The 25939-nt window shown below is 33.6% G+C and overlaps 1 protein-coding gene across 1 annotated transcript; it reads left to right on the top strand.

Annotated features, from left to right (window-relative positions):
* The first annotated feature begins 6216 nt into the window (after positions 1-6216).
* On the top strand, positions 6217-7965 carry LOC126672391 (uncharacterized). The gene is made up of 3 exons (XM_050366340.1): positions 6217-6439; positions 6733-7346; positions 7531-7965. The coding sequence occupies exons 1-3, from the start codon at positions 6217-6219 to the stop codon at positions 7963-7965; spliced, it is 1272 nt and encodes a 423-aa protein (XP_050222297.1).
* Positions 7966-25939: the final 17974 nt, after the last annotated feature.

Below are 25939 nucleotides of genomic sequence, written 5' to 3'. Positions count from 1 at the left end.
CTCCAATTTATACGGAAAAAATCATAGAAATACACTATAAAAAACACTATAAAACATCATAGGAAAAAACACCATAAAAACACTAAAAATACAGAAGAATAAATAAATTTATAAAAAAGATATGAAACGTAAAAAAAAAAAAAATTTGAAATTAATACTCCAAAACCGATATCTCAAGTATATGACAAATGAGAGAAATCTATATACTTATATAATTGAGAGGACAAATGGAGGCCTCTCATTGATTCTCACCAAATAAAGTGTTCTCATTGATTCTCATAAAATAGAACGCTCACATTGAATCTCACAAAATAGAGCATTTTTGTAGTCTCCAATTTTTTAAAACTTTTTATTTTACTTTAATTAATTAATTTAAATATAAATGTGATAATCACTTAAGCTTCCTAATTTAAGTCCAACTCATAAACCTAAAAGAAATCGTCTCCAATTTTTTTAAACTATTTATTTTATTTTAATTAATTAATTTAAATATAAATGTGATAATAACTTAAGCTTCCTAATTTAAGTCCAACTCATATACCTAAAAGAAATACAAAACCTGAATAACAACCGGTGATTTAAAAGAAATCAAACATCATCAAGAAAGGCAAGGAAGATGGCTGTAAAAGGTGATTTCATGCATGCATTGTTGTTAATTAAATACGTTATAAACATTTTTATATAGATATTGTTGTTTCTTATAATAGACCTGATTCCTTTTTCTGGCATCATTGGAGCAATTAGTTTTGTTTTTAGAATATGATAGCTTATTATTTGTATTTGCATACATATTGTTTTAATTTTTAAAACCTAAATGAATAAACATTTATTGCTGGCATTAGAAAGTTTTTTTAATTAGTTCTTGCTTTCATCTTTTTTTATTAATTCCTATGTATATGTATTTATGAGGTAAATTTCATCGATAAACAGTGTATTGGAAATGAAATACGGTGATGACATAATTCTAAGGTATATACAAATAATGCTCGAAAATTTTTAAACTTGAATTTATCAAAATATTGGCGATGTTAAAATTTTATCCTTAATTTTTATTATGTTATTCTAGTTTTAATAGATCAATAACTCAGCTTTAATTTAATTTTTAATTTTTGTAATAGTTGATTTATGATATATTTTGATATTTTTATCAATATATATGCTACATTTGATAACAAAAACATTCATATGTGCACAAGTTGATTTTTTCTCATATTCATTCCAGATTATTGATTATCAACTGGATTAATATTATTCATCAAAAATTATCCTTTTTTCTTAAACTTTTTTCTCTTTCCAGAAAATACGATTGATATATATATTGCTTATTAGTAGTAGCATTTAGTATCAAGATAATTGCTTATCTAGACACAAGAATCTACTATTTGTCTAAATCAGGTCTCTCTCTACATACATATTCATATATATAATTAATAATTATTTGTTTTTGGTTTATAATTACAAGAGTGTTGGAGTTTTAAAATTGACAGTGATTTAAAATTTATAAGGGATTGGAATCTTTTTAAATGCTGAGCCAAATACTGGTTATTTGGTAAATTAATAGCATTGCTTGGGTGACAATTTGATAAATTCATGATTAGTACGTGTTTATAAGATTGATCTACATACTCTTTATTGCATATGATTTCTATTGGTAAAATATTAAATTTCTAATGCCATTGCAATTACAAAATTCATTGAATATATAATTGGAAGGATCAAAGAAGCACTTTTATAAATTCACAATTTAAATAAAATATTTAAAAATTGTTATTAATAGATAAATCTTATTAGCGTTTCAACTTGAATATAATACTAATGGTAAGCATTTTCATAAAACTTAAATTTAAATAAAACACTTATTTAATTATTTTTTAAAATTATTGATAGGTAATTCTTATTAATTTTTTAAATTGAATAGTTGTTATTAATAGATAATTCTCTTTAGTGTTCCAACTTGAATAAAAAATGGTAAGTATTTTCATGAAATTTAAATTTAAATAAAATATTTATTCATTTATTTTTTAAAAAAAGATAGGTAATTCTCATTAGTTTTTCACATTGAATAAAACATTTATTTATCCTTTTATAAATTTTAAAATATATATTCTAGCCATTATTTGTATGAATATATTTTTAAAATATAATTATTAATTAGATTCCGTGCAAATGCACGGGTTACGACTAGTTCTTATATAGGCTCAGTTTATTATGTTATCCGTGGTAAACCAATCATATCATAACACCTCATTAAAATGTGGCAAAACTCATACGGAAGCCCCTACTTTACATTTTTTGTGCGATATGTCCCTAACGCAAAGTTGTATACGCGGAGATCCCTGTACTTAGCAAAATCAAATATTTACACTCTTACGTGGATGGAAAATCGAGAGTGTGTCGCACTCTCCGTTAGTGAGAGTGGAAAGAGAAAACGAGTGATAACATATATTTTTTTTAATAAATAATGACATGATAATTATATTTTTATATTAATGGTGACATGGCAAATTTTAAGTCAAAAAACATGCTGAGTAGACCTCTTCTCTTTCATTATTTTCTTTCTCAAACTCATCAGCAGGAGGAACCTTTCTTCAGCAAACAACGGCCACCTATCCAAACACACATATTGTTTCTTGTTTGCTCTTGAAAGTTTCTATCTAATGTCTATGAGGAAATTCTATTATCAACCTCCGCTCAATAATTCACCTATCTCTGTCCAGCCATGCCGCCTCCTCCGATCCACCACCACAATAACAACCTCCAAAAATAGAAATCCACCCAGAAATATGTAATTAATGTATATCTTGGCAGTATTAAACTGAGATTATACGTATTGAGTTGGTTTTGACTACTAAAAATAAATTTGTATTTCGCTTCAAGAACGTAATTTGTTTTTTACAAAGTAATTAAAAAAAATCAGGTCATAGTATGGAAACCCAGATGAGGTTAGAGTATAAAAATGATATATATTTTTCATAAAAAAAAACTAAAAAAGAAACAGTAGACAACAATAGGGTATTTTGTTTTCTGATGAGGATAAGTAAATAACACGAATTGAAGATTGTGATGGTGGTTAGATTTGAAAATACCGTTTCTGTTAATAACCAGGCGTCCCTAGATAGAAGAAATAGTCACAAACCATGCTTTCAAGCTCCATCACAAATTAAAATTAATTTTTAAACAAATAAAACTATAATAATTATAAATAAAAACACAATAAGTTGTTATTTTTAAACTCACCAACATTCTGTTTATCTTCATTCATATTTAAAAGTAATTATATGATAATAAAAAATAAAGAAAATGAAAGGAAAGACCAAAGAAGAAGAAAAAGCTACGGGTTGAGTGGCTATGGAGGCAAGTTCAGTACTTAAATTTGGAGAAGACTGTTAGATGGTGACGGTGGAATCAAGGAAAAAATGATGATGGGTTGAAATCAAGAGAAAAATTTGGAATTTTTAAAATAAGAAAATAATATAATAAAATACCTCAACACGGAAAAAATATTAAAATTACCTCAAAAATATACTCCCTCCGTTCCGTTTAAGAAGGGACAAATGACTTTTTCACATATATTAAAAAAGCATTAATTATAATAGTGTTTTCTTATTTTACCCCTATTTATGATAGTGTTGTATTTTGTGTATAGACTAATATCATTGATTATGGAAAGAGAAAAGGGGGTAGAAAAGGAAAATTCATATAAATTGGCACAAAAAACACGATATGGCCTTCTTAAGTGGGACAAATAAAAATGGGATATGTCCCTTCTTAAATGGGATGGAGGGAGTATTATTTTTGACTTTTGACTCTCACCTTTCTCCCAGCTGACAAATTCACTCACAACAACGAGACTTCCTTTTCTCTCTCTTCAAATTTCTCTCTCTGAAAGCTCGTCTTTAAGCTCTCGATTTCAAGTTCGCGATTTCAAAATAACCAACCGGATTCAGTTATAAATCTGAAGAACAACTAAACATTTATCAAAAATCGTTTCGCTTCAACAATTTATATATTCCTCAAGATAATTAACTGTTTTTACCTATTTTTTTTAATTTTCAAAAAATAAATTAGTTGTTATCATTATAATATATGTATTAAGACTATTATGATAATGTATTGATACTTTGGTGATAATTGGCTGAGAATTAAAGTTAGATGTTATCATGGAAGTATATGTAATAAAACTTGTATCTAAATGTATTTATGATAACATGATGATATTTACTCATACTTTGATGATAACTGGCTGAGAATTAAAGTTAGATGTTATCATGTAAGTATATGTAATAATACTTCTATCTGAATGTATTTGTGATAACATGATGATAATGTGCTCAAAGCTTCTATCTGAATGTATTTTTCATAATATGATGATAATGTGCTAATACCTTGATGATAACTGCTCTAGAATTACACTGAGCTGTTATCATGAAAGTATATGTGATAACATGATGATAATGTTCTCAAAGCTTCTATCTGAATTTATCTGTGCTAACACGATTATAATGTGATGATAACTTCCTGAGAATTAGAGTGAGATATGATATGATAATATTATGATAAAATGATAACATTGGTGATAACTGCTGATTCTATATGTTTTATTAGTATGATGATTTAGTAGTATGATGATAATATGATGATAATGTGCTACACTGAGCTGTTATCATGAAAGTATATGTAATATAACTTGTATCTTAAGTTATTTGTGATGATATGATAATCTGATGATACCTTGGTGATAACTACTTTAGACTCAGCTTATTATATTCTTATCATATATTTATCATAAATAATATATGTTAAAAATATTATGGTGATGATATGATGATAATCTGCAATTACCTTGGTGATAACTGCTACACTGAGCTGTTATCATGGAAGTATATGTAATATAACTTGTATCTTAAGTTATTTGTCATGATATGATAATCTGACGATACCTTGGTGATAACTGCTTTAGACTCAGCTTATCATATTCTTATCATATATTTATCATAAAGAATATGTGTTAAAATATTATGATGATAATATGATGATAATCTGCTCATAGAATACCTTGGTGATAACTGCTTTAGCTTGATGATAAAAGAATATGATTATCATATTCTTATCATATATTTTTCATAAGCTAATCATATTTTTATAACATGCAGAAAATAGAAAATATTCAAATCTTAATGCATCATAATGAACAATGGACTGACGAAGGCAGGTTTATTGACTTCCAAATAACAGGACTTTTATTGGAAATGGAATGCACATTCAAAGAATTTTATGAAATAGTATATCAACGTTTGCTTCTACAAGATAGTGCAGTTCAGTTAGATATAAAATTTCTGATACGTGACAATTATCCTCCAATGAAAATTGAAGACGAAGGAAGTCTCAGATTCTATTTAAAGTTAAAGAAGAATGAAAATAATTTCACAAAATATCTAATTTGTGTTGTTATTAATAAAATAGAATCTAAGCAGTTAATGGAATCATCATCATCATCAGCTGCAAACAAAGAAAACAATTCAAGTTTTGTTTATGAAGACAATACATCACTGCTCTATGATCAGTCATATGGATCAAAAGAAATATCTAACACAAATATGGATATGATTGAATATGCAAAGCTCATCTGCAACCTTCAAGAAAATCTTCAAGAACATGACTTTGAAGAAAATATTGCTCCAAACATACAAGTAAATCAGAAAATAGAAGAAGGAGGAATATTCATAGACAAAGAGACACTAATAACAGATATGAGTCTGTATGGATTAGCAGACCATTTTCAATATAAGGTAATATTATATTATATCCTTTTATTTTATTTTATTTTTAAAATACAATAATCTGTTTATCTTTTCTATTATCATATCACTAATTATCATACACATATCATAAATGATACAGGTTGTAAAATCCTGCACGAGACAGTACCGGTTAAAATGCATCGATGACTATTGTGAATGGAAATTTTATGCATCAAGGATTGGACATACCAAAATGTTTCAGGTGCGAAAATTCAATAATAGTCATACATGTTCATTGGAGGTTAGAATGGGAGAAAATAAATATGTCAGCTCAAGAACAATAGCAAAAATCATAAAACCAAATTTGTTGGATGTCAAGACAATTTATACACCTAATGACATAATCAGAGATATGATAAATGATTATCGCATTAAGTTGGATTACTGGAAGGCTTGAAAATGTAGAGAAATAGCAATGGAGCTTCTAAGAGGAAAACCAGAAAATTCATTTGCTCAACTACCAAGATATTTTTACATGATACAGCAAACAAATCTAGGTTCAGTTGTAATGTTGAAAAAAGATGAGAATAATTCATTTCTCTATGCTTTCATGTCACTAAAGGCATCAATAAGTGGATGGAATCACTGTATTCCTATTATGATTGTGGATGGAACCTTTTTGAAAAGTCCATATGGAGGTACTCTTTTTTAAGCTTCAACGCATGACGCAGCTGGTAAGCAAATAATACTTATAATCAAATTATTCATGAGTTTATCATTACATTATCATAATTGTTTCATCCTATAATCTTCTGATGATAATAGAATTAAAATCAGATTGTAAATAGAATTATCATAATATTATCACAGTATATTTACATTATCACACAATTATCATCTGCTTATCATAGCATTATCATAATATTATAATAGCATATCATTATCTTATTTTATTGCATATATTAATTTAATATCATATTATATATTGCAGGAAAAATATTCCCCCTTGCATTTGCAGTTACTGATTCAGAAAATGATGCATCGTGGAATTGGTTTTTTACTAACATCAAATCTGTGTTTGGTATAAGAGAAGAAATGTGTATAATTTCAGATAGACATGACAGCATCAAAAAAGCAATAGAGAGTGTTTTTGAAGGAGAAGTTCAACATGACATTTGCATTTATCATTTACTGAATAATGTGAAATACAAATTCAAGAAAAAGAACAAAAAAATTAAAGATCTGTTCATGGCAGCAGCAAGAGCTTATACAAAAACAGAGTTCAAAATACATATGGACAAACTACACAAGACCAGTCCAAAACTTACAGAATATCTCAATGGGGTTGGATTGAAAAAGTGGGCAGTATCACAATTTGTGAACAAAAGGTACAATATTTTGACATCTAATACAACAGAGTCATTTAATGCAGCAGTTAACAGAGCAAGAGAATTACCAGTTACAATGCTTATGGAATACTTAAGGAACTTGGTTCAAAGATGGAGCTGCAAAAACAAAAATCTTGCTAAAGAAACTTTCACAAAGTTGTCAACTAAATATGAAACTCTTTTTAGGGAAAACTACTTAGAATCAATGGAACTCAAGGTAAATCATAAATTAGCTTACAACAATTATTAAATTCATGGTTATCATCTTACTATCATAATATCATAAACATTATCATCTGACTATCCAAAATTTATCATCTGACGATCATAAGCTTATCATCTGACTATCATAACATTATCATTGATTTATCATATGTTGAATTTTATCTTCTGGTCATCAGGTGGATGGAACTTCAGATGAATACATATTCAGTGTGATTAACTTGGGAAGTACTTTTACTGTTAACATGAAGGATATGACTTGCACATGCAACAAATTTCAAGTAGATATGCTTCCTTGTAGGCATGCTTCTGCTGTATGTTATGACAAGCATCAAGACCCGCATGAATACTGCTCAAATTACTTCACAAATGAAGAGATGCTTGCTACATATGAAGAAGTTGTATACCCTGTAGATAAAGAAGACACATGGGATATACCTACTGAGGTAGAAAATTATATTATCTTACCTTCTGTTGGCAGAATTAAAGCAGGAAAGCCAAAGAAGAGAAGAATAAAAGGAGCAGTAGAACAACAGACACAGAACAGGTGTACATGGTGTAGAGCTTATGGACATAATCGTAAAACTTGTAGGAATATGCCAAAAAAGAAATAGAACTGTTATTATGTAATTGAAATATTCCATTTCTTTTTTCATTTAATAAAAATTTAACAATTCAAAAATTATTATCATGCACTTTTCATTTGTAAATTGTTTGGAGTAGTAATCTGTAAGAATATCATACACTTATCATGATACTAAATGATAAATATACTGATTATCATACACTTGTCATTTAATTATCATACACTTATCATGAATTATTGTTATAAATTTGGAATAATAATCTGTAAGAAAAAGTTTTAAAAATATGTTATCATATGCTTATCATATTATATTATACTTTTTAAAATATGTTATCATTTTAAAATCATACTCATTTCATACACTTATCATGTTAATATCATATAATTCTCACATGATTAACATACTGATTATCATAAACTTTTCATTTGATTGTCATACATTTATCATGTTAATATCATATGACATTCATAATAAATCATTTGATTAACATACTAATTATCATACACTTATCATGAATTATCATATACTTATCATTTAGTTATCATTTAGTTATACTTCCATAATTATATCTCAAAAATTTAAACAAACAAATTAATTGACATAATACCATCAGCAACATTCAAAAATCATTATAATAAACAAACAATTTTGTTTTACTAACATACATGAAAGATTAAACATTAAAAAAAATATTCAATATGAAGACTACCCTGAATACTCTTCACTTCATTCAAATATCTTGTATCACATCCTTAGCATATAGTAATCTGTAAAAACAATAATTACATGTTCAAATTTACTAATTATCATATATGCGTGATCACTGTACTTTTATTATCATATAACTATCATGAAAGTAGTAAGATAAGAAAAATATAATTATCATACACTTATAATTATCATACACTTATCATATCATTATAAAATCAAATCCTTTCTTAATAGTATTAACAAAAAAATAAAATTGTCAAACATTACTAAAACTGTAAAACAAATCAACAAATATACAACAAAAACAAAATTTACAATTCAATCAGACACGTAACCACTCTTGTTCTTCCACCTACCATACATGAAAAGATTAACTGCATATATGTTACGTATTTGTTTAATACGAAGAGCCTTCGGAATACGCTTCCCTTCAATCAAATATTCAGCAAAAGCAGTAGCATACACACCACAATCTCTGCATGTATTTTAAAACACAATATCAGTTTCTAATTAAACTTAATAAATAAAAAACAAAACAGAACTTAAAAATTAAAGAATCTTACGAATTTTGTTGAACAGAAAGGTCATCAATAAAAGCTACTGCAAATGGATCAGTTGTTTTCTTGCCAACATAATAAACTGAGTTGAATTGTTGATATCAGTACGATCGTAAAATCCAACATAGTTCAAAATTAATGGCAGTAACGTTGAATATGCAGTCATAGCTTCGCGTACAGGCTCATCATATAGCAGATTCCTAGAAGAATTATACACATAGAAGCACCTTTCATCAAAACTCAGCTTGGCAAGAATAAAATGGTCTTTAAATTCGCCATCAATTTTAAGATGACTGAAAAAAAAGTATGAACTTCAGATCACCCCATGCCTTCTTATAAAGTTCATCCTCTCCAACTATAAAATTATATATTGCATCAAACTGTGGCAGATCAGTGACATTTTGATTCTCAAGGTAGAGTCGATATCCATTCTGCACATACTGATCAAACCAATTTCCACAAACACTATAGCTGTTGTTCAAAAAAATACACTTCTTTCGCAGGTACGTAAACTGGCAATCAATATGCTGAAACAAAAAAAACAAATTGAATATAAATATAACAATAACAATATCAAGAAATTCTAATAATATTACATACTAATATTCAATTATCATAAAACTAAATAACAGTACATCTTCCTTATCATGAAATTATCATGAACCTATAAATAATATTATCATAAACTTATCATAAAACAGAAGTATGATAATATTAACAATAAAATCATAAAAATATATAGTATCATAACCTTATCATCATATTATCAATAAGCATAATAATGATTGAATTCACTAAATATATTACATTATCATAACCCAATCATAACATTATCATGTAGTTATCAAATATATACAAATAATAATAAGTTGAATAAATGCTACTTACACTCGATTCCAAATAACCACCAGGTGTATTCAACTTATGGAAGAAATCTTTTATAGTAATTTCCTCTCCACCAAGCCTAAATCCTGGGCGTAATATCTTTTCTCTTGGATAGTAAATTTCATTGCTGGAAAATACAAAGTTAGTATTTAAAGCAATTAAACAAATGAAAACATGATAACAAAAAAACTTACGTTTGATGTTTTCTCTTATGCGCGTTAGTTTCAATCCAGTCATTAAACTCAGAAAGCCAAAATTGATTGCACATATCATGAACACTTTCCATCAACAAAGGGCAATGATTTGTAAAAGTCAGCCTCATTGATTTAACTTTGTCTTCCGAGTCTAAATTCCTTATTCGCTCAATCACGGCATATTCAGCCGGTATATCAACCTGAACTGCTTTCCTTTTAAAAACAAGTTGTTCCAATAAACAGTCATAAATTATAAATAAAATAAATAAAAAGAATACCAGAATTAAATAGTGGTAACAAAATAAAATATATTACTTTTAGTCTACTTTTTACAACAGGAACTGTGTCGTCATTTTTATCTGCGATTTTAGGTGAAACAGGCTTTACAGCTAAAACAGCCGATTCATTCAACTTTTTCTACATAAATAACAGAACACGCAGTAAAAACACAAGTTAACAAAAACTAAAACAAACTAACAAAACTAAATTCATTTTATAAATACCTCAGTTGGAATATAAACAGACAACGAAGCAACAATATTTGATACATCTAACTCCGCAGCAGCAAGATCAGCTATCTCATCAGATTCATTTACCTTCTCTAAATAAATCTTATTAGAAGGAACAGCCAAATCAACCTTTTCAGAATTAGCATCAACCGGAGTTAGCAAAAACTCATCGCTACAAACATCAGCAAGCTTATCAACTTCATCTTGCATAAATTGATCTAACATGGTTGGTTTAGAAGTATCAACTTCAGAAGCATCCTTATTGACATTTTGTAAAATCACAAAAATATTATTATCATCATATTATCACCACATTATTATATCAAATAAAACAGTCAGAAATAACATTATCAGAAATTTATATAACATGATTATACCTCAATACAAGAATCTTTTAATCCCACTTCAATTCCTCTACCAACTAAATCAAAGCCGAATTGATCACCAATTTCACCAAAATAACCATCTTTTTCCACAAACAATTCAAATCCAGGCTGTTTTCCAGAAACCTTATTCACACCTCTACTATACTTAGGAATAGCCACAACATCACCAGACACAGGTGTGACTCCATCATTAACCTCATAATCAATCTGTACACAGACATAATTCATCAAAAATATTGAACAAATAACAATATCACCTAAAATATAATAATATTATCATCATATTATCAATACATTATATTATCATACATTTATCATCTAAAATACTCTTGTATTATAATATATTATCATATTATCATCATATTATCATCACATTATATGTCCATAAAAAAGTTACCTTCGCACTCTCTACTTCAGAAACGTGCTCTTCATTCAATTTATCATCAGCAGCAGGTTTGATCTGATCATTACCCTCAGCATCAACTATAAAACAGACAATTTATTGCAACGTCAAACAAACAGCAGCATCATAATAATAACAATAACACTAAAACGAATATTAAAAACGCAAGATTAAAATAAAAAATTTACAATTCTGCTCTCTAATACAGCAACGTGCTCAGCGTTGGCTTGATCATCAGCAACAAGTTGCATATGATAATTAACCTCAGCATCAATCTGTAAACAGACACATAATAGTAAAAATATCAAGCTAACAAACATTATCATCACAATATCATGAAAAAACAATACACTTATCATCAGTGGCGGAACCAGGACTCCAATTTAGGAGGGTCGAAATTTTTACGTTCGGCTATTTAAAAAATCAAACGGCTATAAATATGGTGTAAATTTGTTAATTTGTAGTTCTAGGGGCGGGTTTAACCGCCCCTACAAAGAAAAAACCGCCCCTAACACATGTAGGGCGGTTTCTAGGGGCGGTTATAACCGCCCCTACTGAAAAAAAAACCCTAAAAATTCTATTTTTTTTAATTTTTTTCCGGCGAGGAGGGTCGGCCGACCCTCTTCGACCCTCCCTAGTTCCGCCCCTGCTTATCATATATTTATCATAAACTAAAGTAACAAAAAAATAAAAAAATAAATATACCTTTGTAATCTCAAAATCAGAAACATGCTCAGGATTGGATTTAACAATAGTCTGTAATCAGAGACAAAACAATAAAAATATTAATCAAACAAACATTATCATCATATTATCATGGTATTATCATGATCATATTATCATAAACTTATTAACACTATAAGACATTATCAATATATAATCATGATATTATCATGTTATTATCATGATATTATCATGATCATAAAATGATAAAATAATGAAAAAAACATAAAATTTACCTTTACACTCTCTGAATAATAAACTTTCTGCACCATCACATTCTCACTTTCATGTTCGCTATATTCATCAGAAGAAATATCATTGTTACTCTCGTCCTCAGAATCTTTCTCATTTCGACTAGAATACTCAGCAGAATCATCATTTTTAAACTCGTCCTCAGCAAACTTCTCATTTTTACTCTCTTCCTCGGCCAATTTAGTCATATCTTCAGCAGGTTTATTATTTTTGACCTCTTCATCAGCCAATGTAGTCACATCCTGTAACACCCCGTATTTTTTCTAACTTGTTCCGTTAGCCCAAACGATACCTTGGGTTCATTGAGTGGTTCGACCACTTAGATTCGCGTGTCGAAGGTTCCAAACCTTTTAAAATGTGTTTTAAGATGTATTAGAAGTAACCTCGGAGTTTGAAACGTTTTCGATTTAAATTTCAAAATCTCAAAATTTCATCGGAGGCAGTAGCATTTCGCGGGCGCGATATGCATGAATCACGGGCGCGATTCATGTATCGCGGGCGCGAAGGAGGTGTAGCGGGCGCGATGCGTACACTGTGCAGTTCGCTGATTTCTATTTAAACTCACCTAATTCGACTTAAACTGATTTTACACTTTTCTAAAAAACCCTAAAACGGCACATACTCTCTGATTTTCATATTCCACCTATTCCTAAGCCTTTGGTGATCATTAGTAAGTATTTTCATCATTTCTTTAAGGTTTAATTCATGTTTTATCTATCCTTGGGTTGTGTGCTCATTAGCTTTGGGTTGTTGTTCGTTCTTAGGCTGATTTGGATTGTTCTTATTGCTGGGTTTTCTTGTTGTGTGTTATCTCAAAAGGTTAGTAGATCTAATCCATTATTTTGTGTTGTTAAGATTGTTAGCTTTTCGATTGGATTCGATACATTGGGTGGTTTGAGTATATTTTCTGTTTGTATTGATTTTAAATCTGTAAATGGTTGATTTAAGGTGTTATTGGCTTGTTCATATTACTTGTAACTTGGGTGGTTTGGTTTAGATGTTACAATTGAAAGGTTTATCAAATTGCTAACATTTTTGTGTTGTAAATTCTGTTTTGAAACTCTATTCAAATCTGGAAATTTCAAGCGAATGAATCATAGGGTGTTAGATACTTAACAATACTTTGGGTGGCTTGGAGAAATCGTTTAAGTAGATTAGTGTTGCATTTGATTAAAGCTTTTGGGCTAAACTCTGTTTTGATTTAAAAACTAAATCTGGAAATTTCTTTTAAAAAGGTTAAAAGGGTGTTTGTTAACAATTGTTTCACTGAGTGATTTGAGGTAATTGTCTAATGGCTAAAACATATGTTAAATATGGTTTTGATGGTTTAAATCGCTGTTTTAAGAACATATATATGTGGCTGGAAATTTGTAAGTTTAAGAATTTATTTTATAAAGTAAAATCGAATACTTTGGGTCTCTTTTGGTTGTTGGCTTAATTTGCTAAGTGTTGTGGTTTTGCCCTAGCTTTGAGACATACTTAGGGTGATTTTAATCAAGTTACTAAGGGCTGGAAATTATTTACTAATTGGTTTTAACTTATTTCAGGATGTTAGTTCTATCTTAGGTTGTGGTTTGATTTTGATTAAACTATATAAGGCATATAAGAGTGTTATTTGTCATGTAAGGTTTTGATTGATTTATTCTATTTTCAAGTTGATACTTAAAAGATGTTGAATCTTATTGATTCTATTTAAGGTGTTATATTTCAATGTACTTGGGGTGCTACTTCCTAAGTGTTAGCAAGCTTAATTGTTTATGGCATTATTAAGTTTCGGTGTGAGTTCTTATTTAAAAACTGAATTTGGTTTCATTTAAGGTTTGATTAAAGACTTTGGCTTTAAATTTGGTTTATGGTTGGGTCGGGTTAGACGTGGTCTTCCGACACGTTGTGTTAGGCTATACTGCAGTAAGGCCAACACACTACTTTGGGAACTGTTATTGTTTTGAAGATTATTTAAGTATGTAAGACTTTGGTTTTGTTTTTTTAAAGATATGAACTCACCTAAACTGAACTTGCCTTATTTGGATAATTAGTTGTATGGATGTTTAGTTGTACTTTGATTACCTTGTTTGATTGTTGGTTGCAATGCTAGTCCCATGTGGAGTCTAGTATTCTTAGAGATAGGGGTTGTTCAGAATTTAACTTATATTATGTTTTAGACCCGTCGACTGCTCGTGCTACGGAGTCTACGCAGGGTTAGCTGTTGCCAAGACTTACGTGGATAAGCAAGCAGTGAGTTTGTAGTGCTATTTACCGCTTTATTAAGTACCGCATCGTATTTTAATATTATAAATATTTGTGAACTGTTTTTACGGATTATGGATCTGGATTGAAACGAGCTACTCAATAGGCTTGTATCGAGACTGTGTGCACCGGTAAGTACTCTGGGAAACGGCAGACTAAAGTCTTGCTTACGCTGGTATATTTATATGACGAGGATTTGTTCCCGTCCACTCTGGGTTTATCGGTATGCTATGTCATACTTACGCTGGGATCATTTCAATACTGTTTTCCATAATCATATTATATTAGTATAAAAATGTTTTGATTTAAGGGTTTTAAACTTAATAAATGTAAATAGTATTGCGAACTCGTCTCAGTATATCTGACCCCGTTGTTTTCCCAAATTTTCCAGGTTTATGATTTGAAAGCTGGTCCACTCCGATTCTTTTGATTCCTCAGAGGTTTTTATGTTATTAAACTAGTTTCTGTTTTCGAACTCTTAGACCACAGTAGAACTAGTTTATATATTACATTTGTCATTGCATTTGGGATTATCGATTAAACCGATTATTATTATTAGCATGTTTACATTGGAATATTTTATTATTATATTTAAGGCATGTTGTGGGATATTTCAGATATTTAAGTTATTTATATTAGAACTGTATTACAAATTGCTAGACTTAGGTTGGAGTCTCGGTTGCCCCCGAGCAGTTTTCTGCAGGTTTAAATGTTCATTTGATTTTTGCAAGGCTTGCTACGGGTTTTGGTACAACCATACCCATACCCTAGCGCCGGTCACGATTCATGAAATTGGGTCGTGACAAAGTTGGTATCAGAGCTTTAGTTTCGAACTAAGGCCAAAATTTTTGCATGTTACGTGTTTATCGCTTTAAGACATGTTAAGTGTTACTGTTGTGTCATAGGATCTACTGCGGATTTAGGATTCAAGTTTTGTCTTTTGAAACGTCATCTTTTGTTTTCAAAACTTTCTACCTTCATCTTTAGGGATGTTTGAGTCGGTCTTATGTGTTACTAATGTTTTATTTGCGAAATGTTTTTGCTTTACTCTGGAATGTTAGTGTTATTACGCTAGATAAATTGTTGATTTGTGAACTATTAAATTGTACTCTGGGTGTTGCCATTTGGGCATTGTTTGAGATTTGTTGTTTCATTCTTAGGAATGAACACTCGTGGGCGTGCTGCAGCTCAGGCTGAGGCTGAAGCTGATGACGCTATGTCGATTGAGGTTGACCAGCATGAACCAGAGGTTCAAGTTGGCAGGGGACGTGCAGGTGGAGTTCCGGCTGGTAGAGGCCGAGCTGGCAGAGGTCGGGGTGGCAGAGGTCAGGCTGCTGGAGGCAGAGGTAGGGGACGTGGTGGTGCAGGCGTTCAGGCACCAGGTGTACCACAAGCTCCTATTGACCCGTTTGACTTCACGACGTTTTTAGCCGGGATCACTGCACTCCAGAATAATCAAGTGCAACTGCAGGCGGGACAGATCGCCATGCAGAACCAGTATGCTATGCTGGGACAGATTGTGCAGCAACAAGTACCACAGGCTGGTGGTGTTGCGGTTGGTGGTGCTGGAATCGCTGACAGAGACTTGGTGTTGGCTTATTTGAGGCTGAAGCCGACTGAGTTTGCGGGCGACGGCGACGCCCTAGATTTTCTGGAGGAGGTTGAGCAAAATGCTCAGAGACTACAGGCTTCTGAGAGACAGACCGTTATGCTAGTAGAGATGTCCTTGAAGGGTGCTGCAAATGACTGGTTTCGCAGGGAGATTCGCGCAGTTATGGCTACAATTACATGGGCGGACTTTGTGACAGAATTCAAGGAATTTTATCTGCCTTTCTCAGTGACAGAGGGTTTCAGAGACAGACTGCTGGTTCTGAGGAGAGGAGACAGATCAGTACATGAGTACACTACTGAGTTTGTGAGACTGAGTCGCTTTGCCCCAGATCTGCAGACTGAACAGCAGAGGGTGAACGACAGATACGTAAAGGGTCTGGGTGCTGACTTTATTAGCCTTCTGACTGAGACGACCAAGGAATTTTTTGCTGTAGTGGACAGTGCCCTTCGGATGGAGACAAATTTACTGCACTTTGGGAAAATGACTGAGACGAAGAAGGCGAGCGGTGGTTTTCAGAGTAGTGGACAGCAGGGTGGTAGCAGCAGCTATCAGCACAAGCCTTCCCAGTACAAGAGTCAGAAAGGGGGTGTTCGAAAAGGGTATCAGCCGTATTCTCACAGTTCTGGTTACAGTGGGAGTAGCCGTGGATCTGGTCGCGGTTACAGTGGTACTTCTAGCGTCCCGTTTTTTCAGAACTGCAGGCGCAGACATTCGGGACAGTGCACAGTGGCACCAGGTAGTTGCTATGCTTGTGGCCAGCAGGGTCACTTTGCTAGGGAGTGTCCGTCATCTGGACAACAGATGTCGTCGGCTAGTGTTGCTCAGCCGTTCTTTCAGCAGCAGAGACCTGTTTTCACTCCTTCGGCAGGGTATTCTCAACCTGCCGCTTCATTTGGTGGCCAACGGGGCCGTGGTTCAGGAGGGCGTGGTTTTGGTGGCCGTGGGAACGGTGGTAGAGGCTCGGGTAGCTACAGTTCTTCTCAGGCACCGCAGCAGGGACAGGGTCAGGCCAGAGTATTTGCTCTGACTCCTCAGGATGCTCGTGCATCAAACGCCGTGGTGCAAGGTACTATTCCCATTTCATTTGTAGATGCTTTGGTCTTATTTGATGCGGGTGCAACACACTCTTTTGTTTCTTCGAGTTTTGCTGCTAAGTTGGGTGTGACACCATCTAGGTTATTAGAGCCTTTATCTGTATCTACGCCTTTGTCTGATAGTGTTGTGGTGGACGTGGTCTATCCGTCTTGTTCTGTGGTTATACATGGTAGGGATCTTAGTGCTGATTTGATTATGCTTGACGTGTTATCTTTTGATGTCATCTTGGGGATGGATTGGCTTTCACGCCATTTTGCTTCTATCGACTGTCGAGGGAAGTCGGTATTGTTTGGGATTCCTGGTGATATGCCTTTTTCCTTCCAAGGAGAAAAGACAGAAGCACCTAAGAATCTAATTTCGGCGATCAAGGTCAAACGTATGATGGGCAAGGGTTGCCAGGCTTTCTTAGCAGTTGTTCGTGATTTAGAGGGCGACAGTGGTGACGTGCATAGTGTTCCGATAGTGAATGAGTTCACTGATGTGTTTCCAGAGGAGTTGCCTGGATTACCACCTGATCGTGACATCGAGTTCTGTATTGATGTCGCTCCGGGGACAGCTCCTATTTCGATACCTCCGTATCGGATGGCTCCTGCAGAGCTGAAAGAGTTGAAGGAACAGTTACAGGAATTGCTTGATAGTGGTTTTATCAGACCGAGTACTTCTCCGTGGGGTGCTCCTGTGTTGTTTGTCAAGAAGAAGGATGGGTCATTTCGGCTGTGTATTGACTACAGACAGCTGAACAAGGTTACTATCAAGAACCGGTATCCTCTTCCTCGTATTGATGATTTGTTCGACCAGTTGGAGGGTGCTAAGTGCTTTTCGAAGATTGATTTGAGATCCGGGTATCATCAACTTCGGATTCGAGACGTCGATGTGCCTAAGACTGCTTTCGGAACGCGGTATGGGCATTTCGAGTTTCTGGTCATGTCTTTTGGGTTAACTAACGCACCAGCAGCGTTTATGGATATGATGAACCAGGTATTCAAGCCGTTTCTGGATCAGTTCGTTATTGTGTTTAATGATGACATACTGATTTATTCTCGGAGTGAGGAGGAGCATGCTTTCCACTTGAGAACGATACTACAGACTTTGCGTGAGCATCAGCTGTATGCTAAGTTCTCGAAGTGCGAATTCTGGCTGGATCAAGTTACCTTCTTAGGACACGTGGTGTCAAAGGATGGGATCAAGGTTGATCCGACGAAGATTGAGGCGGTTATGGATTGGCAGAGGCCGAGGTCAGTTACCGAGATCAGAAGTTTTCTGGGGTTAGCTGGCTACTATCGTCGGTTCGTGCAGGATTTCTCCAGAATATCTGCACCGATGACTAAACTGACACAGAAAGGTGTTAAGTTTGAGTGGACTGACAAGTGCGAGGCGAGCTTTGAGAAGCTCAAAGAGATTCTGACTACAGCTCCTGTGTTAGCTTTGCCATCTGGCATTGAGGGGTTCACTGTGTATTGTGATGCTTCCCGTATCGGTTTGGGTTGCGTTCTGATGCAACATGGAAAGGTGATTGCCTATGCTTCTCGCCAGCTGAAGAAGCATGAGGTGAATTATCCTACTCATGATCTGGAGCTAGCAGTTGTGGTCTTTGCTCTCAAAATTTGGAGGCACTATTTGTACGGTGCGACTTGCGAGATCTTTACTGATCATAAGAGTCTGAAGTACATCTTTGATCAGCGTGAGTTAAATCTGAGGCAGCGAAGATGGTTGGAATTACTGAAAGACTACGATTGTTCTATTTAGTACCATCCGGGTAAGGCTAATGTGGTAGCCGATGCGTTGAGTCGCAAGTCTTCGGGCAGTTTGGCCCATATTTCTGAGGTTGGGCGGAGACCCATGATTCGCGAGTGGCATGGTTTGTTAGCTTCGGGTTACAGGTTTCAGGTTTCACAGAATGGATGTTTGTTGGCACAGTTGCAAGTGCAACCGGTTTTGATTGATAGGATCAAAGCTTCACAAGCTGATGATCCACAATTGAAACGGATTATGGATGAGATCCATCTGGATGGGAATTCTGAGTTTGTTCTGGCGGATGGAGTTCTCAGGTACGGTTCTCGACTGTGTGTTCCGGATTCAGATGGTTTGAGAGACCAGATTCTGGAAGAAGCGCACAAGTCATCTTACAGTGTTCATCCGGGTTCTACCAAGATGTACCATGATCTCAAGGGTACGTACTGGTGGAGCGGAATGAAAAAGGATGTTGCAGAGTTTGTGTCTAAGTGTTTGACTTGCCAGTAGGTAAAGTTAGAGCATCAGAGACCGTTTGGATATCTGCAACCGCTACCTATTCCAGAGTGGAAATGGGAGCGAATCGCTATGGATTTCGTGGTTGGCTTGCCACGTACCCGACAGGGGTATGATTCGATTTGGGTGATAGTTGACCGTTTGACCAAGTCAGCTCACTTCTTACCGATCAAGGTTACTTACCAGGCTTCGAAGTTGGCACAGTTGTACATCGATCGGATTGTGAGTCTCCATGGTGTACCAATGTCGATAGTTTCGGACAGAGGTTCAGTTTTCACCTCTCGATTTTGGAAGGCGATGTAGGAATCTTTGGGTACGAGATTGGATTTTAGTACTGCTTTTCATCCTCAGACTGACGGTCAGTCTGAGAGGACTATTCAGACTTTGGAGGACATGCTCAGGATGTGTGTTCTAGATTTTCAGGGTAGCTGGGATACTCATTTGCCTTTGATTGAGTTTTCCTACAACAACAGTTACCATGCTAGTATCGAGATGGCACCTTATGAGGCTTTGTACGGGCGCAAGTGTCGATCTCCTATCTGCTGGGAGGAGGTTGGCGAGCGCAAGCTTTCGGGAGCAGAGATTATTCAGATTACCTCAGAGAAGGTACCATTGATCAAGCGGAGACTGGAGACAGCTTTTAGTCGGCATAAGAGTTATGCTGATCCGAAGAGGAAAGACATGGAGTTTCGGGTTGGAGATTTCGTGTTTCTTCGGGTTTCGCCTATGAAGGGCGTTGTGCGTTTTGGTGTTAAGGGGAAGTTAGCACCGAGGTATGTTGGTCCGTATGAGATTATTGAGCGTATTGGAGCAGTGGCGTACAAGTTAGCGTTGCCACCAGATATGTCGTTGGTTCACCCAGTGTTTCACATTTCCATGTTGAGGAAGTGTGTTTCTGACCCTTCTCAAGTGATTGTACCACAGAGTGTTGAGGTTGACCAAGAGCTGTCTTATGAGGAACAGCCTGTCGAGATTGTCGATACACAGGTGCGTAAGTTACGGAACAAAGAGATTTCGATGGTCAAGGTTCTGTGGCGGAATCACTCCGTAGAAGAATGCACTTGGGAGACGGAGTCCGACATGAGGAACCGTTATCCTTTCCTCTTTCCTTGAGGTACGTTGGTATTGTTTGTTGCTTTTATGCCATGTTAGTACTTTGGGTTATGTGTGTATTTATGTGCTACTTGGTGAGTGATATTTTGGGCATTTGTACTATGTGCATTATTTTGGTGTGTTTATGTGAGTTGTTGTTTAGTTTCGTTGTTGTAAAATCGAGGACGATTTTGTTTTTAAGTTGGGGAGAATGTAACACCCCGTATTTTTTCTAACTTGTTCCGTTAGCCCAAACGATACCTTGGGTTCATTGAGTTGTTCGACCACTTAGATTCGCGTGTCGAAGGTTCCAAACCTTTTAAAATGTGTTTTAAGATGTATTAGAAGTAACCTCGGAGTTTGAAACGTTTTCGATTTAAATTTCAATATCTCAAAATTTCATCGGAGGCAGTAGCATTTCGCGGGCGCGATATGCATGAATCACGGGCGCGATTCATGTATCGCGGGCACGAAGGAGGTGTAGCGGGCGCGATGCGTACACTGTGCAGTTCGCTGATTTCTATTTAAACTCACCTAATTCGACCTAAACTGATTTTACACTTTTCTAAAAAACCCTAAAACGGCACATACTCTCTGATTTTCATATTCCACCTATTCCTAAGCCTTTGGTGATCATTAGTAAGTATTTTCATCATTTCTTTAAGGTTTAATTCATGTTTATCTATCCTTGGGTTGTGTGCTCATTAGCTTTGGGTTGTTGTTCGTTCTTAGGCTGATTTGGATTGTTCTTATTGCTGGGTTTTCTTGTTGTGTGTTATCTCAAAAGGTTAGTAGATCTAATCCCTTATTTTGTGTTGTTAAGATTGTTAGCTTTTCGATTGGATTCGATACATTGGGTGGTTTGAGTATATGTTCTGCTTGTATTGATTTTAAATCTGTAAATGGTTGATTTAAGGTGTTATTGGCTTGTTCATATTACTTGTAACTTGGGTGGTTTGGTTTAGATGTTACAATTGAAAGGTTTATCAAATTGCTAACATTTTTGTGTTGTAAATTCTGTTTTGAAACTCTATTCAAATCTGGAAATTTCAAGCGAATGAATCATAGGGTGTTAGATACTTAACAATACTTTGGGTGGCTTGGAGAAATCGTTTAAGTAGATTAGTGTTGCATTTGATTAAAGCTTTTGGGCTAAACTCTGTTTTGATTTAAAAACTAAATCTGGAAATTTCTTTTAAAAAGGTTAAAAGGGTGTTTGTTAACAATTGTTTCACTGAGTGATTTGAGGTAATTGTCTAATGACTAAAACATATGTTAAATATGGTTTTGATGGTTTAAATCGCTGTTTTAAGAACATATATATGTGGCTGGAAATTTGTAAGTTTAAGAATTTATTTTATAAAGTAAAATCGAATACTTTGGGTCTCTTTTGGTTGTTGGCTTAATTTGCTAAGTGTTGTGGTTTTGCCCTAGCTTTGAGACATACTTAGGGTGATTTTAATCAAGTTACTAAGGGCTGGAAATTATTTACTAATTGGTTTTAACTTATTTCAGGATGTTAGTTCTATCTTAGGTTGTGGTTTGATTTTGATTAAACTATATAAGGCATATAAGAGTGTTATTTGTCATGTAAGGTTTTGATTGATTTATTCTATTTTCAAGTTGATACTTAAAAGATGTTGAATCTTATTGATTCTATTTAAGGTGTTATATTTCAATGTACTTGGGGTGCTACTTCCTAAGTGTTAGCAAGCTTAATTGTTTATGGCATTATTAAGTTTCGGTGTGAGTTCTTATTTAAAAACTGAATTTGGTTTCATTTAAGGTTTGATTAAAGACTTTGGCTTTAAATTTGGTTTATGGTTGGGTCGGGTTAGACGTGGTCTTCCGACACGTTGTGTTAGGCTATACTGCAGTAAGGCCAACACACTACTTTAGGAACTGTTATTGTTTTGAAGATTATTTAAGTATGTAAGACTTTGGTTTTGTTTTTTTAAAGATATGAACTCACCTAAACTGAACTTGCCTTATTTGGATAATTAGTTGTATGGATGTTTAGTTGTACTTTGATTACCTTGTTTGATTGTTGGTTGCAATGCTAGTCCTATGTGGAGTCTAGTATTCTTAGAGATAGGGGTTGTTCGGAATTTAACTTATATTATGTTTTAGACCCGTCGACTGCTCGTGCTACGGAGTCTACGCAGGGTTAGCTGTTGCCAAGACTTACGCGGATAAGCAAGCAGTGAGTTTGTAGTGCTATTTACCGCTTTATTAAGTACCGCATCGTATTTTAATATTATAAATGTTTGTGAACTGTTTTTACGGATTATGGATCTGGATTGAAACGAGCTACTCGATAGGCTTGTATCGAGACTGTGTGCACCGGTAAGTACTCTGGGAAACGGCAGACTAAAGTCTTGCTTACGCTGGTATATTTATATGACGAGGATTTGTTCCCGTCCACTCTGGGTTTATCGGTATGCTATGTCATACTTACGCTGGGATCATTTCAATACTGTTTTCCATAATCATATTATATTAGTATAAAAATGTTTTGATTTAAGGGTTTTAAACTTAATAAATGTAAATAGTATTGCGAACTCATCTCAGTATATCTGACCCCGTTGTTTTCCCAAATTTTCCAGGTTTATGATTTGAAAGCTGGTTCACTCCGATTTTTTTGATTCCTCGGAGGTTTTTATGTTATTAAACTAGTTTCTGTTTTCGAACTCTTAGACCGCAGTAGAACTAGTTTATATATTACATTTGTCATTGCATTTGGGATTATCGATTAAACCGATTATTATTATTAGCATGTTTATATTGGAATATTTTATTATTATATTTAAGGCATGCTGTGCGATATTTCAGATATTTAAGTTATTTATATTAGAACTGTATTACAAATTGCTAGACTTAGGTTGGAGTCTCGGTTGCCCCCGAGCAGTTTTCTGCAGGTTTAAATGTTCATTTGATTTCCGCAAGGCTTGCTACGGGTTTTGGTACAACCATACCCATACCCTAGCGCCGGTCACGATTCATGAAATTGGGTCGTGACACATCCTCAGCAGAATCAGCATTTTCCCTCTCATCATCGACAAATTTAGTATTTCTAATCTTTGTTCAGCATAATTGCAACTTTCAGTCTCTTCATTAGAAGAATTATCTTCTTTATGACCATCAGAAGAGTACACCTCATTATCAACATTATCAGACTACATATAAAATGAAAAAACTTGTTAAAGTCATATTTAAAAGGAAAACATAATATTATCATACATTTATCATTTAAAAAAACGCATAAGCACGTACCTTTACAGATTTATCATTGAAAATATCAATTAATTGATTAGTTTCAAAACTCTCCATGCAATCATAAATCTGTTTTCTGACACCTAACTCCATATCAGAATACTCAATACCACTATCAAACACCAAATCTTTCAATTCATTAACAAACTTCATGCAAGCAGACTTCGCCACTTCCAAAATACTATCACCCTCAGTATTAACAGCATCAGCTTTCTCTTTTTTAAAGCCAGAATCTTGATCATTCAGTCTAGACACAATATTTTCACTTAATTCATAAGCAGTTGCTTTAATGTTTGACCTTGATATAACCTACAATATACAATAAAAAATCACTAACTAACAGTACACAAAATTAATCAAAATTATAATAAAACAAGATATTTATACCTTTTCATTTGGATTATCAAAAACTTTGAAATCAAAGTTCTGAATCTTTCTCATATCCTTCGGACTCCAACGCATAAACCGAGGATACACAATAACATTATTCAAAGAACACAAAAAAGCAGGCACAGTAGTCAAAGTTTTATAGAACCAAAATTGAATGGCATAGGGAAAGCCATACAATCGATAAAAGGTAGCTTGTTTTGATGCCTGCAGCAAGGTCCAAAGCTTATTCTTGGTAGACTGCACAAATAAATCAAAAGAATATTTTCCCCATGGAAAATCATCAATATCAGGGCAGTCCAGTAGATGAATAAATCGGCTGTCGATCAATGTATTATCAAAGCTGCCCAACAGAAAACACTGGACAAAATACAGCTTCGCGAACTTTACAGCATCATCATCATTCTCCCACACCGCATCTTTAAATTTCGATTCAATCACAGAACGACTAATCTTATTATCATCATTAAAAAATTTATCAAAAAAAGTTCCACCAGTGAAATAGTCAGAAAACCTAGACTCGTCCCCACCGCACGCAAGACCGGTCACCAATCCAAACTCATACAAACTGAAACGCAAGTTTCGCCCACCATAGTAAAACCACAGCTCATCAATATTTGGATGATGGACTTCCCTTAGCAGTATGGAATGTATAAGCCTAAGACTCAATACAACCTTTCCAATATCCAAATACAAACCAAACCTACTGCTCTTAGATGTAGACAACTGATCAGAACTAAGTTTCGATTTAATATTTTTTATCACATCAAAAGAACAAGCCTTGCCAACTTTTCCAACAAACCGGAGATTCGGAGCAATTAAAAGATCAAAGTTCTGCAATAAACAAATAATACATTCATAAATCAGTTACATTATCATAATATAATCATAACAATACAGGTCTATAATGATCACATTATCATACATATATCATATTATATAGTACATTATTTATATTATCATACAGTTATCATACAATTATCATATAAAAAATATTATCATTATAATATATATCAATTATCATCAAGTTATCATTTAAAAACTTAACGTATAAATACTACAAAATAAATTAAAATTAGCAACGATATCATCATATTATCATATAATTATCATACAAATGATAATATCATAAACAGTAGAAGCAAAGTATAATAGAAACTTCATCAAAAATTCCAAATGTATCATATTATATTTACATTATCATAAAATTATAATTAGATTATCATTTTTATAAATCAGAAAACTATATACCAGAAAACACATATTATCATAACAGTATCATCAATTTATATAACAAAATGAAAAACTGTAATTAGAATAAAACATGTATTATCATATCATTATCATACAAAATGATATTACCATAAAAAATCTGATTATCAATCAAAAATCATAAAAAACATATTATATTTACATTATCATACAATT

Source organism: Mercurialis annua, linkage group LG3 (genome assembly GCF_937616625.2).
Source record: "Mercurialis annua linkage group LG3, ddMerAnnu1.2, whole genome shotgun sequence".
In the NCBI taxonomy this organism is placed as follows: Eukaryota; Viridiplantae; Streptophyta; class Magnoliopsida; order Malpighiales; family Euphorbiaceae; genus Mercurialis; species Mercurialis annua.
This window is presented reverse-complemented; position numbering and strand designations above follow the sequence as displayed.